The following is a 17946-nucleotide window of genomic DNA, read 5'->3' as shown; positions in this document are numbered from 1 at the left end:
CAAGGGACGTGCTAGATTCACCGACTCCCAGTCCAAACATGAAATGAATCAGTCAGTCGTTCAATACTTCAAATCATCATCATTCTTCACTCGTAATCTCTTAACATCTTTACATTTTCGTATTTTTTTCTAAAATTTTCCAGCTTCCTGTAACACTGACTGTGTAATTATTGATTGAAATTTAATTGTTTCGGAAAAGAAAATTATAAACAATAATTCAGTTAGAGCAATTTTATTTTTAAAAAATCAATGAAAAACACAAAAAGTTCCCAACAGTAAAAACTAGCAATAGCACACAAGTTACAATAATTAAAGCAACAAGTAACAGGAACACGATTAAGTATAAAAATCAAGCAAACATAAAAAATTTAAAGAAAAATACAAATAGTTAATCATTAAGAAATAATAACCAAGAAGGGGTTAGAAAGTTGATTCCTTAGCTGCTTTAGCTCGTTTTTTGGGTCTTGGCAAGTCCAAAAAATTATCATTACGGTTTACATTAGGTAATAAAGGAATGTTCTCGTCATACTGAATGTAGTTATCCATAAAATTAAGTACATCTGATAATTTTCGTTTAAAAGTTACATTTCCAGCATTAGGACGTAAAAGAAAAGAGCGGTCATAAACATTTTTGATTAATTCTCGAATTTCGGAAAGAGGTACAGACTCTTCAATTGAGCCCAACGATCCTGATGGTGGAGCAACTACAGTTGTTGTTGTTTCATCATCAGGATTACTGGATTCGAGAACAGAATTAGAAACCACTGAAACTGATCCGGAAACAACAGCAGTTGTTCCACCATCAGTTTCCCAGGGTTCATTCTAAAAATCTGTCCTAAAGATAGAGTATTCAGGATCAATAGATAGGAACGGACTGTTTCGATAATTAGAAGGCAGATCATTGAAGGAGTAATCGGTAACATACAACATAACAGCACATAAATGTTTGCATGGAAATCGATACCTAAAGAAATCATCACAAGTACACTTAGGTTTAGTAAAATCTACATAATAATGCACATTTTTCGCTTCGCTTTTAACAAGGAACACAGTTTTTACATCATTATTTAAAGTAAGAATAGAATGTCTAGAATAAACACTTCGTGCAGTTACATATCTTTGATAAACATGACGAATAAAAAAGGATGGTCTATCATAGAGAAATTCTGGAATCACAGTATTGTACTGCTTATATTTCGAGTCGAGGCAATCGTTATTTTCCACGTAAGTTTTAAAAGCATCATCGAGAAATTCGTTCATAATGACATCTAGAACGCCACATAGAGATTTATCAATATGCGAATTCAAATAGAAATGTTTTAGCACTTTGTGCTGTGTTTCGATCCCGTTGTTCGTGTTTATTATGAATAAATATTCGTCATCAAAAAATGCTTTTGTCCATTTCTCCTTAACAGGTAGCCAAGTTGAATTGAAGTATCTTTGGACTTTAGGATTATTTTGCCAGGCTTCGGAAGAACGCATAGTCGATTCAATATAACAAAATTCGTCGTTGCTTCTAGCATCCGCTAGTTTTCGAAAAAAACTCAGCAAAATATTCTTCTCGTCGATGTTTGAGATATTATCTTTTTTTGAGAACCAACGTACCCAGGCTTGTTGCCTGTGAAAATCGCAGATGTACACCGGAAGATGAAAACATGCCGTAATTGCATTAATTTCGGCATCACTATAATCGGTAATGAAGTACTTGGGTTTCCACTCAGCATTCCACTGCTTGAAGATTTCTAATGCTTCCTGGATTGAATCAGATGTTTCCCACTGAACTACGAATACACCCACGATGATATAGCTGACATTTGTTTTCACAACAATACTGAACAACGGAAGAGAATACTTCGTAGTTTTATAAGTTGAATCGATCAGCACAATTTCGCCATATCTTTTCATTAAATCTCGTTGCCACTTCGTCTGATAACAAAACAGAAACGACTGCGGTGTTCCTTCTTCTTCTTTGTGAGCTCTAAAGAAATATTTATTCTCGGGATACTCATTTTTCCAAGCTTCGACTTTGAGACCTAATGCAACTTGATCTATTTTACTCTGTTTGCTCGCGTAATAGTATTTCAGTACATGATTACGGATAATTTTTTTTGATGGAAAAAACGCTCGAGCATGATTAGATACCTCAGTTCCGATGTTATTTTTAACCCAGGCTTTTAGCATAACTTTAATAGTATGTATACTTCGAATTCCGTTTTGCACCAACTTTTGAATCTCAGCTTTCAGACCAGAATTTAATTCTTGATTCATGAAGTTCGTCCATACTGAGTGGGAATGTTCTTTGGCAGTACTAAACGAAATATGGTGGAATGTTTCAGTAATTACTTGCGATTCAGCTGCGGCGTTACTCAGCTGCTGTTTCAAACGTTTCATAATCTGTAAAATAATCACCGATGTAATGTATTGAACAGTTCATACAGTACGTAGCTACGTACATACAGATACAAGACACAATTTTTACCTCAAGCTTTTCGTGTTTCAAACTTCGTGTTTCTTTTATAGTATATTCAGACTCCGAATATGTTTTTATAGTGACAATTTTCATAGTGGCGTTACATCCCAGTTTCTTAGTTGGTTGTAAACGAAATCGGGTTGACTTTCCCACAGGATGGCCATTCTACACAAAATAAAATAATATTCAAATCGAAGTACCTATAATTAAGTACATAGTGTTGAATAACGAAACAGTAACATATGTACATACCATTGTAGAACTTTCTCCTTTATTTGATTTATAATATTTTGGGCCATTTGCACAGTGTAGTACGGAATTCTTTGAAATTTGAAAAGGATTACCAAAATATGGAATTAACTTTGAACTCCAACAAATTCTGCTGATTTCTTGCTTATAAACTGAAAAATAATTTTGTAAATTTATAGCTAATCATGCTTCTATGAAGTGTGTAGTGTTGCGTGCCAACTTACTTTCCGAGTTCCGAGTTGAAAACTGAAACCCATGTTGTTGTATAAGATTTTCAAACTGCTGGAAATTTTTTTCAGGAATAACGATATTGTAAAAGTTATCATTTTTTTCAAAATTGGTCGATAATGACCTCAATGAGTTTTCAAAATCCGCCAATGAAGGCATTTTGAATTAAAATTAAAACACATACGACGCATTCATTAAAACCACTAGTAACACACATTATTTTTGGCGGTAAGTATCATTCATTATCATTTTTTTTATCAATCAACACTCAGTGGGTGAGTTGAATCGAAGAGAAATGAACAGAATCGGAATCTAAGCGAATCGACTCTTTTGGACTAGGAGTCGGTGAATCCAGCACGACCCTTTCTTCAAGACGTACTCAAAGTTCAGTTCAGCTCAATCTAAATTAGCACACACAGAATACAAAACATTTATCAGATAGCATAACAAACAAATAATTTAACTCTAGAAAAATTTGCTAAATAAGTTACTTAAATAACAGATTACATTACTCAATAGTGCAAAAATAGGATAGGATAGGTACTTTGAAGATAAAAATTCCCGGAATGCAATAAATTTTCAGAATGCTTAAAAATTGGTCTTATACTTTTTCAGTTCATGTAACATTAAATGAATATTAGGGAACTGAGGTTTCACAGCTGGAGTTAATAGTTTGGTGAATCGATTGCAATACTGTATCAGCTGCGTGAATGCTAGCTGAAGAAGAGATGAACCAGTGACTAAATTTGGAAACGATGATAATACCGTACGGTTTATATTATCTAAAGAGGCTTTCCAGTTATCGCAGAACTGCTGAACTAAATTCTTCTGTTTGCCTACGAAATGAAATATTAATCAGTTTAAAAGTAGGTAGGTTTCATTGTACATGTTTGAGACTCTTTCATACATACCTTCTTGTTTTTTCAACTCTTCCATTAAATTTCGTTCTAATAAATTTTCTCCTTCTCTAACATACTGAATAATACCTCCAAAATGAGGAGAAAGAATTTCTTCTACATATTCGATACTTCTAGCATCTACCAACGAACGAAAAGAATCAACTTCTTTGGAATTATTTCTGATTCGCTCCTAAAATGAGAACACAATTAGAATGCTTGATAATTAGACGTTGAAAATAATACATTATGAAAAATACCAACGGTGATTATATTCAAAGCTAAATCGTAATTGTTGATTAAAAATATAAGTTGCTCTTTTCGACCAGTGAAAATAGCAGCCATTTTTAAAATAAAACATTGCACTTCTTCTAATAATGCAGCTAATAATTTGGTAACCATTTCATTTGGATAACTACTATCAATACTTATAATTGCTGCGCTCAGTTCGGCGTATCTGCGAGTAATCTGAAATAATAATGAGAAGAATTTTGAAAAATTTACCTAAGGACAAAAAAACTAATCTAAGCTGGAAAAAATTAGAATAATAGTCTTACGTAATGCGGATTCATATCCTGCTTAAATTTGTTAGGATCACATATTCTGACACTTTCGATATTTAATCGCATAACGTGTTCAAATCTGGCCATTATTATAGGTTCCATTTTATTCCAATAATCATCTAATGCTGGTACAGCACGTTTATGACACATCAGCATGTACCGTAAAGATATATGATAGCATAATAATAAAGCTATCAAGTCGTAACAATTTTCTACAAATGTTTCCAGATTTTTCTAAAACACGACAAAAGTCTCAATGGAAAATAATTTATAAAAATTACCCAAATGAATAAGCACTCACAGTTAATAAATTTAATGTCTGTGTCATAATTCCTTTGAACAATTCTAAAGCAGCATCTCCTTTGACGGTGAAAAATTCACAAATGAATAAGTACTCTCGACAAGCATTATCTAAAAGAGCATATTGTTGAGAACGAAATAATGCTTCGAAAGGATACTGTAAATTGAAACAAAATTCAATAGCAAACGTCGAAATTAGAAAATATTTTAGCAAATCAATCCAACGTACCCGTGTTTCTTGTTGATGAGCACTGTGAGGAATTATAACCGGTGCTTCTAATTGATTACTTAGTATATCTCCTCGATTTCCGATCGTAAAAACTGTATTTTTCTGTTTTAGCGAAGATTTAGAGAAAAACCCTCTGTTACTCGACTCGGAAGCACCTAATAGATCTTCTTTGGAAGCAGCTTCCTCAAATTGCAATTTTTTTAAATTGGACGAATACGATTTGAAATAAGAGAAATAAACTTTTCCCATTGTATCGACGTACTCGTTGCAAATTTCGTGAGCGACGGCGATTTCATTGGTGAGTAAGAATTCAAAAAACAATCTGAAAAATAATTAGCGTATAAAAAATATGTAAAACAGTTAAATACGTACACTGAGTAAAAACTCGACGAAATTACTTATGCTTGAGAAGGGCATTTTGAGGCATATGATAATTGGTCATCGGTCTTCTCAATTTAGAAATTTGTTCCATGATGTAAGCACGAATTTTAGTGACTGCTTTTATTTTCAACATTTCCAGTACCTCTTTTACATCTTGACAAGCGTTGATACCTAAATAATAAATAAGACGAGAATTAAATCACTATCCAACAAAATCAGAAATCAATCTCCACGAATATTCACCAGCAGTGTTCTGTTCTCGCACAAAATTGATTTTTTGACTAAGCACCGAAAGTTGTTTAATGAATTCTTTATCGGTAACATCTGCTTCCAATATAATTCTTATGTGTTCTTCAGAAACAGAGATATCATCGATAAATTGACTCAAATGTCCTCGTACAGATTGTCTGTTGTTTAAACGTTGATTCATTTCCACTGATTTCTTCTGTAATGATATGATCTCGCTACTAATATTACCAAGATCCGATTTGAAGTTCAGTAGCATGTTTTCCATTCGCTGAAATATGATACAGGTACGAATTTTACCAAAATAATCCAACAGAGGGTGATTAAGAAATGAGACTAGCTTACTTCTAAGATATCGTCGCAGCTGTTTATTCTATTATGAAGATTTACTATGTTTTGGCTTTCTTTGATGTAGTCTTGAATTGACTTATTTTCACATTCGCGTAATTTTTTCTCTACTTCTTTGGAATACTGGCGTAGGTCAGTTCCTGTTTTTATGACTTCTTCGATCACCTCCGGCTTTAGTTCCAGCATCAGGTTATCCTCTGTTGATCCCGAATACATTTTTCTACGCAGGAAAAAAACCAGTGAATTTACAGAAGTGATGGAAATAGTTGAACGAGTCATACTTACTTTTCTTGAGGAAGAATATCGGTTACATGAGAAAGGAGCACTGAAAGTTGATTAGCAAAGTAAGGCAAGGATGGGCATTGTTGGAACCCTTGTGTAAATCATTATTTTACTGCAGGTAATCATTTATTTAAGTAATTCAAATATTTGCAACTAAAGAATAGAAATAAGGGATGAAAAATAAATTACGTAAACATTTTTTTCTGATAAAAAAACTGCAAAAAATAATGAAGATTTGTTTTTTTAAAGGCGATCGGGACACCAAATGAGCCGCCAATGAGAATACGCTCAGGTACGCGTATATGTACGCGTGCGTGGGGGGGTAGTTTTCGTCCATGTTTCACAATTTGTAAACGGTTAAAAAACGCTTATCGGCAGGCTGCCTCCGTGGCGGCTGGCTATAGTAACGGATCGCTGTGCAAGAGGTCTCTGGTTCGATTCCCACGTCCGGCAGGAATTTTTTCAAAATTTTTTTTCGCGATTTTTATTTTTACGAGTTGAATTTTTACAGACAAAGTAATGAAATTATTTTTTTTTGCTTTCAAACAATGAATAAATTTATTAATATTATTTTTCGAATTGTATGCCGAATTAGGCGAGGCGAAGCCGAGCCGTTTAAAATTTACATTTCATTCGATGAGCATTACTCCCCTTGGTAAGTTCAGACGGAGGCTAGACATTACCGTGTATGAAGCACTGCGGTTGTTTATAAAAAAATTGTACTCACCGAGGCCGAAGGCCGAGGGAAGTAAACGGACATAGTATGAACAACAAAGCGACCCGCGCAACCGTGGCGAAGCCGAGGTGAGCGGACACAACGCCCCAATGGCTCATTTGGTGTCCCGATCATCTTGTGAGTTTTTGCTCTCATGGTTTTTTTGAGCAATCATCACCAGTTTCACCAGTAGTCCAACTTAATTTTAAGACCTCTTTTTTACGTTGTTGTCCTGAAATCTCCATCGAAAAACATGGAATATTCAAATAAAACTACTTTTTGATCATTCTTTTCAATAAAAAAAATCGCAAAAATGTTTTCACTGAAAAAAAAGTGAAATGAAAATCGTGTCATTGGACAACTGAAATCAAATTTCTGAAATCAGAAGTCAAAATCAAAACAAATTTTTTGATATGATAACTCGGTTCCTTGTCAACAGAAACAGAAGAACAGTGAACTGTAGAATATTTCGTGTAAATTCAACTCGCAAACTGGAGTAAAACTAAAGTGCTATTCGTATTTACTTTATATATGCGAAGAAAAGTATTTAGCTGTCAGTCTAGAGCATCGAACAACAGCGATTGTGAATGATTTCGGGTCTCGACGAAATGCGAATATTTTTACGACACTGGAAAATGAGTACGTCGTCAAATTCACCCTCGTACATTTTATATCGTGTAGGTAGTAAATTGTAAAGTAAATGAATCGAAGCGACTGTACCTCCTTGTTTCTGTCGCAAGCAGAGTTCTGTATTTGTTATCAATCGTTATCAAACGCTAGTACTTTCGAATCGCAAACGTAATAATTCGACTCGTTTATATCGTACATCCATTACGGTTACATTTCATCTTCATGATCGAGCTGAACTTGTCGACACATTCCGTCACCGTATCCGGTTAATACGATATCGAAATTTTTCTTAAACATGGTAGGATGCTCAATTTATGGAAGAAAATCCAGGAGAAAGGACACATTAACACTTCGCCGAAAAGAAAAGAAACGGTCGAGTTCACTTGTCTGGATCCGCGATACGATGGACCTTTGAGAGGATTCGAGTTGAATGCCAACGGTCGGTGAATTTTTCACGTCCATTTCGGACTCGTACACAGTTAGGTATCTACTCGTACGTATCATAATTATGTTGATGATGGTTGTGTTTTCAGATATCATTACATCGGCGCAAAAATGTTACCTCAATGCGACGTTGGACGACATATTTCGCGATAACAAAATAGGCTACAATTATTTCAAGAATTTCTTGGAAAGTAAACCGATGACCGTAGAAGTACTACATTTGTGGAGTCGAATCTCGACGAACCAATCGCTCAAAGATGGAGACGTCGTCACGAGCGATAATCAGTCAGCAACTGCAGCATTTGCAGTCAGGAAGATGGATTCGCTGCTGGACGGCGAAGCTCAGGCGAATACGTCGACATCGGCAATCGGCGGTAAACTACCGGACCATTTGCGAAACAAACTGGCGTTACTTTCTAATAAGGGGAACGTGGACGATTTATCCCAAGCTGACTTAGACGCTTTGAAGTCCATAGCGAACGAATTACTACGCGAGTAAGAAATCGACTGATTGTGATTTTTTCAAATGAGTTTTTTCGAGTCTAGGCGCTTACCTGTGTTATTACGATTTCAGATATTGGAATGAATTTTTGCGGAGCAAATGGTACTGCCGGTATCAAGTCGATTTATTAACTAGCAGATGTATAACGCTGGCAGACGTGTTGCACCACGATACAGCGTTGTCTTATTTCATACAAGTAAGCTGATTACAGACACGTTGCTGCGATCTCGTGTACTGGGTGTCTGATAGATTATGAGCTCTCGCTTGTTTTTCATTTTCTTTTCTTTTTTCTCCCCGAAAAGAGCAAGTTGGACGAATATGTCGAAATAGACTTACTGTACTACATCCGACTTGCTTCCTTCGTCTTCATCTGCGTAAAAACATAGTTGAAAATGATGAAAACTCAAAGAGAGCCCGAAATTAATCAGGCACTCGATATTACTGTTGCCTATTGGTGATTGCTGTCAAACGTACCCAAAAACATATTCAATTGACCGTTAATCTTATTGAAATATCGCTGTTGTCAGTTTCTAGAAACCGAAGGATGCCAGCACACTGTGGAATTTTGGTTCGCTGCTACGTATCACGAAAAATTCGTTCGCAATTCCATAAATAACGGTACTTACGATACGGAAAGAAATCACGCGTTGACGGAAGCCATTCGTATTTATGAAAAGTAAGTTTTTCTTCCACGTAATTAGAAGCTGGTTGCTAGGCTAACTACTTGTGGAATTTCACAACGCTGCGTTTACATTTACAGATATTTATCGTTGCAAGCGACGTGCCCTCTCGGTTTCAGCGATCATGTTCGGTGCGCTGTCGAAGAGGCTATATGCGACGAAGTGAATGGACCGAACTTGGATTGCTTTAAACCAGCTGTGAACGTGGTTCTAGCATTTTTACAAACGCACTATTTAATTCCTTTCTTTTCGTCGCAGCATTACGTGCATTTATTATCGGACATGATCAGGAATAGTACTATGCTCGCTAATCATTCCCCTACTTCTTCTATTAGCGATTTTAGCGTAGAATCGAAGCAACCGCTTCTCAACAAACAAGACCCTGATTCGATTTGGTGTCGAAGGAAACAGAGGTTAGTATTCTCCTTTTTTGTCGTCAATTCGTCGTAAATACTTGGGTAAATAATGTAGGCGGCAAGTTGCAAGAGTCTTGAAGCTTGCCGTTTGTTACTTCTACTTTTATGTGGGTGTTTTATGTAATATCGATGGCTTTAATTTTCAGTGGATTAAGTTTCGGACGAATAGACCAATTGGGACGATTTCGAAGAGACATCGAACCGGATCCAGGACGTAAAAACGGTAACGTACCTAAACATTTTATTCACTGTATTTGTATTTTGTAATAAAAACTGAGGTAATGGGCTGTCGTAAGTTTTTTCTAAAATAAATTCTGCGATTTTTCCAACCATAAATTCTTCTCAACTTTTCCCAAATTTCCCAACCTTTTCTTACCCATCCAATGTATCCCAAAAATTCTCTTCTTTTTTCTAACATTTTTCTGTACCTATGGGAGTAAGACACCCCCTCCCCCCCTCTTTGGAGCGCCTCTGGACATCTGAAAATGAGATTCCCAAGTGAAGATTCGTACATTGCAGTAGGAACCTACCCACATACTTTGTATCATTTCCTGATGCTCGTCTTTTTCTTTTTTTTTCTTTAGGTACTTATTCATTTTTTTTTTTGTTTTTGTTTTTTCAGAGTGGAAAATTTCTAAAATGATGAAGAAATGGGTGCAACGAGGTGAGAATAAGGTAAGTCGAGTTGAATATATGTTCGTTGAAAATTGACGTATGTCTGTTCTGAATTTGTGAGATGCCAACTACCTTCCTTGCAATCAGAAAACGTGATCGTAATTTGAAATTTTCCTTTCGGCGAAGACTAAACATTCTTTTTTTTCTCGCATCTGTGCAGGTCGAAGAAGAAATGGCGTGGCAAGTTGCCGAAATGGTTGTGAAAGATGTTATTGATTTGACTATGGGCTGTAATGGCGAAACCGATGGAGTAGAAGAAGACTGATTTCTTCGTTAATGGAAGCAGGTCGATGGGTAATGAACCAAAAACCACCGTATTCATTTAACGGTCAACGTTTTTTTCTGTAATGTTGTAATATTTTTGTCAATAATGAATTTTTATTTTACTTTATCGTCTTTTATTCGTCGAGTGCTGATGGTGATGGATCATATGATCAACTATGTTTTTGAAAATACTAAAAAGAGATACAACATCCATGAAAAAAGGTGTTCGTTCATGCATACTTCATGCAAATTATAAAATCAATCATACCATTTCTCATTCTCAATGTTAGATGGAAGTTCATGTTTCAAATTATCGCCTTTTCAGGATTTTCTTTTTATTTTCGTTTTTCATTTTCCACTTCGAACTTTTAAAGTTCATACAGGATGATTCATGTTTCATGATGATTGTAATTTGACCTTGGCCTTGACCTTGACCTTCTTGATGTGCGTTTGGGAATGACGTAGTACGCATCGGAACCGAAACCGAAACCAAATCTAAACAATTCGTTGTCTGTTATGTTATGATAACAGCGGCGTAGTTGATAAAATTTTTGCATGGGAAAGGAAAATTTTTCTTCAAAACTTATTCAAATTTAAATACTTTTTGAACTATCGAACACTCAGTTGATCAGTTAAAGGCGATCATTTAGTTGTATAGTTTGAACTCCAGCAGCAGACGTTCGAAGAACAATTGAAATCGTAATGTGATTTTCGTCGCAACACGTAAATAATTCATCACTTATTACATTGTACTCGACATATCAGTATTACGAGGCAACAACGATCTATATTTAGAATCTAGAAACATTCATTGGTATGTTTTGACTTCTTAGCAAGATCTGAATTCAAATGGAATTGGCAGAAACGAGCAAAATAAGATGAATTTGTCAATGTTTCGTTATCGTATCGGCGGTGTTTTAGATGTGAAAAAATGCTCATCGACGACTAAACGATACCTATCTTACGACTTTTACGACGAAAACGAACTTCGAGTACCGAAAAAAGCCAGTGTTGTGATATGCGGCGGCGGCGTTACCGGTGCTTCGGTTGCTTACCATTTGGCGGAAATTGGATGGGGTCCGCAGACGATTGTAATAGATCAGGGAAAGTAAGTTAGATGTTATTTGATCTTTAGATACCTGAAGAAAAACGAAATGTTATCAAGAAGCATATGTATTTTGAAATAGACTTGGTGGAGGAATGACATGGTATTCGTCAGGATTAGTTAGTGTGTTCAAATCGTCGTACACTCAAGTGAAATTATGCCAAGCTACGTTCAAGTTGTACGAAGAATTGGTATCGAAAGGGCACGATATTGGTTGGAAGCAATGCGGTAGTCTGAGTATAGCTAGAACACTCGATAGAATGGCTGTCTTTAAGAGGATGAAATCTCAAACCGAGTAAGTACATACAAGCTGTTCACTGGATCTCAATAACGAATTATTATTACTATTATTCTTACTCGCAGATCATGGGGAATCGAATGTGAACTAGTCACGCCGCAACAAATCGAAAAAATATGTCCTATGATAAATTCGAGCGATCTTAAAGGCGGATTATGGATACCCAAAGATGGTACAGCAGATCCGTATAAAATCTGTTTGACTTTATTCAAAATTGCTCAAAGCAAAGGTACGTAACTCGAGTTGCGATCAGGCTCAAACGTTCGATTCACCGTATTCATCGACTAGTTTAAAATGTACAGGTGTGAAAGTATTTGAAGATTGTGCCATTCAACAAGTGTTCAGCCGAGATGGCCATGTTCGAGCCATCGAAAGCACCAAAGGTGTCATAGAATGCGACTATTTCGTCAACTGTGGCGGTATTTGGGCTCGAAAAATTGGCCAGTTGAGCGAGCCTCGTGTTAAGGTACCAGTTCATCCGGTCGAACATTATTATCTCATTACTAAACCGATACCGGGTCTGGATCCGTTGACTCCAGGTTAGTTCACGGTCGTACAGCTACTGAGATTTTCCATTTTCAGATCCAGACCGATCTTAATTAAGAATATTATTTCAGTGGTACGCGATCAAGACGGATACGTTTATTTCAGAGAACACGACGGGTGTTTGTTGGCAGGCGGTTATGAACCTCAAGCTAAACCTCTTTTCGACGATGGGAAAATTCCAGGTTGCTTTACGTCGATTAGATAACTACTTGGTGTTACGAAGCAGCACTGAAATCATGATTTACGTGTATATTTTACAGAACATTTTCACACCGTTAAAATGGAATCTGATTGGGATCATTTTTACGTATTACTTGAACAACTCATGAACAGGATACCTAGTTTAGGAGATGCTGTGATAGATAAGCTGATAAACAGTCCCGAGACATTTTCACCCGATTGTAAATGGATCATTGGTGAGGCATCTGAGGTACGCAACCAAAGAAACACGATTCGAATTGAAGAGTGATATTCCAAAACTCGCTTTGTCCATTTTCACAACTTTTCAGGAGAGAGGAAAAACAGTTTCCCTTTAAACGGGTAAATTGGCTTTTTAGGCGAGTTTGGCACTTTATTTGGGTGGATTTATGATGTAGGAGTGTAGGTATACATTTCATCCACTAAATACTGCTGAAAAAAATTTCAATAAAAATGAACAAAGCGCGTTTTGAAACATTATTTTTTTTAAAATTTTTATTGAATTGGCTATTTAGGTGAGTTTAACACCTCATTTTGGTAGGTTGATGATGTAGGAATGTGAGTTAATACTTCATCTACCAGGTACCACTGAAAACCCAACTTTGATAAAAATGGACAAAGCTAGTTTTGGAATATCACTCTTCAATTGTAAAACGAGCGTCTTTTTTTGATCGAGATATTTCGTTCTAGATTCAAAACTACTTTGTCGCCGCAGGAATGAAAACTGTTGGTATTTCAGCTGCCGGAGGTACAGGCAAAACTATAGTAGATTGGATCGTACACGGATCACCGGATGATGATTTATACGAATTGGAAATCAGTCGATTTTTAGCTTTACACAATAATCTGAAATTTTTACGTGATAGGGTGAAAGAGGTTCCTGGTAAGGATCTATCGAATGTTGAAAATCATCTCCATAGGTGATCAATAGGATTAATAACGATTTCATTTACAGGATTACACTACGCGATACCGTATCCTCATATGGAATTTAAAACTGGTAGAAATTTACGTATGTCTCCTATTTACCCGAAACTCAAAGAAGCTGGAGCTGTATTCGGACAAGTTATGGGTTACGAAAGGCCACTATGGTTCGATTCGAATTCCATGGAAGGTTTGTAAAAATGATGAATAAGAAATTTTTTCACATCAACGCTACGAGGAATCCATGTTGCTGATTTATTTCTTAATTAAATTCCTAGAAAACGAAGAAAACGTTGCTGAAATCAAACAAGTACGCAATACGTTCTGTAAACCGGCTTATTTCGATGCTGTGAACGACGAATATACCGCTTGTCGAGAAGCAGTCGGATTAATCGATTATTCTTCGTACACCAAAATAGATTTATGGGTAAAACATTACAAATATGATTCATTTACCAAATAATAAGAATCAAGACTTTATCATCATGATTTTCATCGATATTTTAAATTAATTTGTTGATAGTCGAAAGGCAAAGAGGTTGTCGATGCGCTCCAATACCTGTGCTCTAATGACGTAGATGTTCCTATTGGTAGTATTATACACACCGGCCTTCAGAATGAACGCGGTGGTTATGAAAATGATTGCAGTCTAGTCAGAATAGCCGAAAATCTGTAAATATTTTCTCGAAATTCGTAGAAAATTGATCATTTAGTGAAATGAATTGGCAGATTCACGTTCGGATTTTATTATCAATGCAATTTTTGTGCAGGTACATGATGATTTCACCGACTATTCAACAAACCAGGTGTAAAGCCTGGCTGGAGAAGCATTTACCCAAAGATGGGTCTGTTAATTATTCAGATGTTACCTCGATGTTCACGGCTATCTGCATTGTTGGACCATTTTCGCGACAATTATTAGCCGAATTGACTGAAACTGATCTCAGTCCCAAGTCTTTTCCTTTTTTCACACATAAGGTTGGTGCTATTCGATAAATTGTTCTCATATGATGATTCTCAATAACTTTTTTCGGACTAACAAGGGAACCTTTCGAGGTGTCACACTCCGATTTGAACGGGACCGCGATTTTTGGAAAGAGCATAGTCTAAAACCCCCAAAACCAAATTCTCAGCTGCCCAAGTTCATTTTTTGATTTTTGGCGAATTTTTGAAAATTCAAAATTGACTGTTTTTGGCGATTTATGCTTTTTTTTAAAAAGTACGTACATGATCAATAAAAATGGTCAAAATGAGTCCCAAAACTAATATTAATTACCCAAATCCAAATTCCACCATTTCCAGCCATTCTGGAGCCTCCAGCGCGATTTTTCAATTTCTCCAGAATTTTAGATTTTTTCCAGAAGGCGTGAACATGTAGTTGGGCAGCTGAAAATCGAGTTGTATATTACACTCGACCTGTTCAACGAGTTTATCCACATTTGAGCCGATTTTGAGAGTGACACCTTAAAAGTGGCTTTTTGACCAGCTTTTTTCAAAATTAAAAAATCAAAAAAATCAAAAGATAACCGTTTTTGAGGAAATTTTTGAAATTTGTGCGAATTGTTGTATTTCTTCAAGAACTAACCCTCGGAGCGCAATTTCTACCATTTCCAGCCGTTTTGGAGCGAGAGTGACACCTCAAAAACCCACTCTTGAGGTGTCACTCTCAAAATCGGCTCAAATGTGGATAAACTCGTTAAGCAGGTCGAGTGTAATATACAACTCGATTTTTAGCTGTCCAACTTCATATTCACGCCTTCAGGAGCAAATTCAAAATTCTGGAGAAATTGAAAAATCGCGCTGGAGGCTCCAGAATGGCTGGAAATGGTAGAATTTGGATTTGGGTAATTAATATTACTTTTGGGACTTATTTTGACCATTTTTACTAATCAAGTACGTACTTTAAAAAAAAAACATAAATCGCCAAAAACAGTCAATTTTGAATTTTCAAAAATTCGCCAAAAATCGAAAAATGAACTTGGGTAGCTGAAAATTTGGTTTTGGGGGGTTTAGACTACGCTCTTTCCAAAAATCGCAGTCCCGTTCAAATCGGAGAGTGACACCTCAAGAGGTTCCCTTGTGAGAACTTTTCCCCAAAAAGTACACTTCAGGGAACAATATTTTTTTTAATGAAAACGAACAACGTTGATAGTTGTAACCCTTTCAAGATATTCTGCACGGTATGATTCCTGCATCATTAAATGTCTACCGATTTGTTCTCTTTTTGTCACTAGGAAATTGACGTGGGCTTAGCAAACGGCATAAGAACGATGAATATCACCCATACCGGCGAACTAGGATACGTTTTGTATATTCCAAACGAAGTAAGCAGTCGAGCACCACTCCAGCATCGCTCGCAACATAAATCACATTAATTACGTTCATTATGTTGTATTGCAGTTCGCTCTCCACGTCTATAATTGCCTTTTAGAAGCTGGTCAAAAGTATGGTATCAGACGTGCCGGATATTACGCCATGAAAGCTTTACGAGTAGAGAAATTTTACGCTTTTTGGGGTCAAGATTTGGATACGACGACTACCCCTTTGGAATGCGGTAGATCCTGGCGAGTGAAATTCGACGTAAGTAATTTTTTTTACGTTCGAGCGAACGACTTTCAAAGTGAATTCAACGTAACACCGAATATTTTCTGTTGCGATTCGCAGAAAGGTATTGATTTTATTGGCAAAGATGCCCTCCTGAGACAACGCGAAGAAGGCGTTAAACGTATGTACGTGCAATTGATCTTGAACGATCACGATGCCGAAGTGGATCCGTGGTGCTGGGGAAACGAGCCGATTTATAGAGATGATAAATACGTTGGAGCCGTTACAACCACTAGTTACGGTTTCACGTTCAAAAAACAGGTTAGCAAAGTAATATTCAAATTTCTCCGCTAAGAAAATTGAACTTTCGTTAGCTAAATCACGTTATCTACGTATTGTTGCAGGTTTGCTTGGGTTTCATTCAAAATCTAGATAGTAATAAAAGACCTTTGATGGTATCAAACGATTACGTCTTGTCCGGGACGTACGAGGTTGATATTGCCGGCGTTAGGTATTCAGCCAAGGTGAACTTACATTCGCCCATATTACCGACCAAGTATCCCGATAAAGAACGTGAATCGTATTTCGCAACTCGTGATAAAATGGTACCTGAGCCTTTACTCAGACAAGTCTAAGCTGCTCATCTTCCGATTCCGGAGACAAGAAAAACAACGATTTTCTCACCAGTGATCTTTAGTATTATTGATTTATTCGAAATTAATTTTTGTAAGTTGTACACAATGCGTTCATGTGGCTATTCTTTAAGAGCCCTAGGCTACAGTAGTCATTTTTCAAATTACCCTTTCTACTCTCTCACCGTTCGTAACTATATATTTTGAAAGAATTTGTGATCTTGAATATGATGGACATTTTAAGAAACTGAAGAAGAAACGAGAAGTGCCTTGAATTCTCAACTGAAGAATCTTTATCTCATTTTAGATACATGTAGGTAGTTATTGTTGTGTTTTGTTTTACAATAATATGTTCTTGTATGATTTCTTCAAAAGTTCCTGTTTATAACTCTTTCGAAAAAAAAAAATTGGTTATAAATTAATACCTATTTCATCTCAGATATCAACAGAAAAAATCAGAAGGAATGAGTTAGAAAATGAAGTGAAACAATACAAAAACTTTTTGATCTTTTTTTCAAACTTGAAATTGAAAACTTATTCGTAATTTATTTCTAACTATTTTGAAAAAATTAAAAACGAATTACAAAAGTGATTTTTGACTAATATTTCTTAAGATGTACTATTTATATCGAATAATTTATTTCCCCCTTTTTTTTAATGCGTTATTCACTTGAAAATGGTGAGATTTATACTCTTTTTTTAATTACATTTTTTTTGTCGTGTTACCAGTAATAAATTTTTTCTTTTTAATAAATTCAATATCTATAATTTACTTACAATTTAAAACATGGAAAAATAATTGGAAAATATTTCCACGTCAACAAAAATCAATTATTGAGTCATTTTTCACGAAGTGTATTTTTCTCAAGAGCATTTTAAAATATCAAAATGGGAAAAAATGAAAACTTGAGCAAAAAAAGGGGGGGTCAAAATACAATGATTTGGTGCGAAATTTCAATCAAATCTGAGATAAAATCGCATTAGCACGAAAACCATTGGGTGGATTTCAATGATTTCGATATCATTGCACAAGATGTCAAGATTTCTTCAACAAGAAAAAAAAACACGAAATTCGAAAAAGATTCACGAAACATTTTACTGAAATTTAAACCATATTTATTACAGAAAGGAAAATGTAAGTATTTATAACAAACCATCGAAACGAAATTATCGCAAAAAAA

The 17946-nt window shown here is 35.8% G+C and overlaps 4 protein-coding genes across 4 annotated transcripts; 2 read left to right on the top strand and 2 right to left on the bottom strand.

Annotated features, from left to right (window-relative positions):
- Positions 1-216: 216 nt before the first annotated feature.
- Positions 217-3106, bottom strand: LOC135841382 (uncharacterized). The gene is made up of 4 exons (XM_065358321.1): positions 2944-3106; positions 2723-2871; positions 2480-2635; positions 217-2394 (listed from the first exon to the last, which is right to left on the bottom strand). Exons 1-4 carry the CDS (start codon positions 3104-3106, stop codon positions 823-825), a joined length of 2040 nt encoding a protein of 679 aa, XP_065214393.1. The 3' UTR covers positions 217-822.
- A 257-nt stretch (positions 3107-3363) lies between these two features.
- LOC135841383 (vacuolar protein sorting-associated protein 52 homolog) lies at positions 3364-6432 on the bottom strand. Its single transcript, XM_065358322.1, has 10 exons — positions 6196-6432; positions 5908-6130; positions 5560-5833; positions 5334-5487; positions 4936-5257; positions 4708-4863; positions 4401-4640; positions 4108-4311; positions 3859-4036; positions 3364-3783 (listed from the first exon to the last, which is right to left on the bottom strand). Exons 2-10 carry the CDS (start codon positions 6124-6126, stop codon positions 3536-3538), a joined length of 1995 nt encoding a protein of 664 aa, XP_065214394.1. The 5' UTR covers positions 6127-6130; positions 6196-6432; the 3' UTR covers positions 3364-3535.
- A 905-nt stretch (positions 6433-7337) lies between these two features.
- Positions 7338-10640, top strand: pkaap (A-kinase anchoring protein pkaap). Its single transcript, XM_065358323.1, has 8 exons — positions 7338-7976; positions 8071-8476; positions 8556-8679; positions 9011-9159; positions 9244-9576; positions 9726-9802; positions 10202-10254; positions 10415-10640. Exons 1-8 carry the CDS (start codon positions 7841-7843, stop codon positions 10517-10519), a joined length of 1383 nt encoding a protein of 460 aa, XP_065214395.1. The 5' UTR covers positions 7338-7840; the 3' UTR covers positions 10520-10640.
- A 401-nt stretch (positions 10641-11041) lies between these two features.
- Positions 11042-17491, top strand: LOC135841380 (pyruvate dehydrogenase phosphatase regulatory subunit, mitochondrial). The gene is made up of 16 exons (XM_065358320.1): positions 11042-11241; positions 11352-11626; positions 11706-11918; positions 11987-12150; positions 12224-12460; positions 12539-12649; positions 12728-12897; positions 13356-13548; positions 13621-13779; positions 13868-14016; positions 14113-14261; positions 14360-14567; positions 15824-15913; positions 15990-16169; positions 16254-16454; positions 16538-17491. Exons 2-16 carry the CDS (start codon positions 11397-11399, stop codon positions 16766-16768), a joined length of 2685 nt encoding a protein of 894 aa, XP_065214392.1. The 5' UTR covers positions 11042-11241; positions 11352-11396; the 3' UTR covers positions 16769-17491.
- The last annotated feature ends 455 nt before the right edge of the window (positions 17492-17946 follow it).

The sequence above is a fragment of the Planococcus citri genome, chromosome 3 (genome assembly GCF_950023065.1).
Source record: "Planococcus citri chromosome 3, ihPlaCitr1.1, whole genome shotgun sequence".
Lineage (NCBI taxonomy): Eukaryota > Metazoa > Arthropoda > Insecta > Hemiptera > Pseudococcidae > Planococcus > Planococcus citri.
Note: the sequence above shows the minus strand (reverse complement) of the source record. Positions and strands in the feature narration are given on the sequence as shown.

Bases quoted from the DNA above. Each gene is read 5' to 3' on its own strand.
- LOC135841382 (XM_065358321.1), bottom strand. From the start codon at position 3,106: ATGCCTTCATTGGCGGATTTTGAAAACTCATTGAGGTCATTATCGACC. The intron at 2,636-2,722 runs GTATGTACATAT...TATTTTGTGTAG, and splicing joins AAGGAGAAAGTTCTACAATG to AATGGCCATCCTGTGGGAAA. The intron at 2,395-2,479 runs GTAAAAATTGTG...ATTATTTTACAG, and splicing joins TGAAACACGAAAAGCTTGAG to ATTATGAAACGTTTGAAACA.
- LOC135841380 (XM_065358320.1), top strand. From the start codon at position 11,397: ATGAATTTGTCAATGTTTCGTTATCGTATCGGCGGTGTTTTAGATGTG. The intron at 14,262-14,359 runs GTAAATATTTTC...ATTTTTGTGCAG, and splicing joins GTCAGAATAGCCGAAAATCT to GTACATGATGATTTCACCGA. The intron at 16,170-16,253 runs GTAAGTAATTTT...TGCGATTCGCAG, and splicing joins CCTGGCGAGTGAAATTCGAC to AAAGGTATTGATTTTATTGG.
- pkaap (XM_065358323.1), top strand. From the start codon at position 7,841: ATGCTCAATTTATGGAAGAAAATCCAGGAGAAAGGACACATTAACACT. The intron at 9,160-9,243 runs GTAAGTTTTTCT...TTACATTTACAG, and splicing joins GCCATTCGTATTTATGAAAA to ATATTTATCGTTGCAAGCGA. The intron at 9,803-10,201 runs GTAACGTACCTA...TTGTTTTTTCAG, and splicing joins GGATCCAGGACGTAAAAACG to AGTGGAAAATTTCTAAAATG.
- LOC135841383 (XM_065358322.1), bottom strand. From the start codon at position 6,126: ATGTATTCGGGATCAACAGAGGATAACCTGATGCTGGAACTAAAGCCG. The intron at 4,864-4,935 runs GTACGTTGGATT...TTCAATTTACAG, and splicing joins CTCATCAACAAGAAACACGG to TATCCTTTCGAAGCATTATT. The intron at 4,037-4,107 runs GTTGGTATTTTT...TTCTCATTTTAG, and splicing joins TAGCTTTGAATATAATCACC to GAGCGAATCAGAAATAATTC.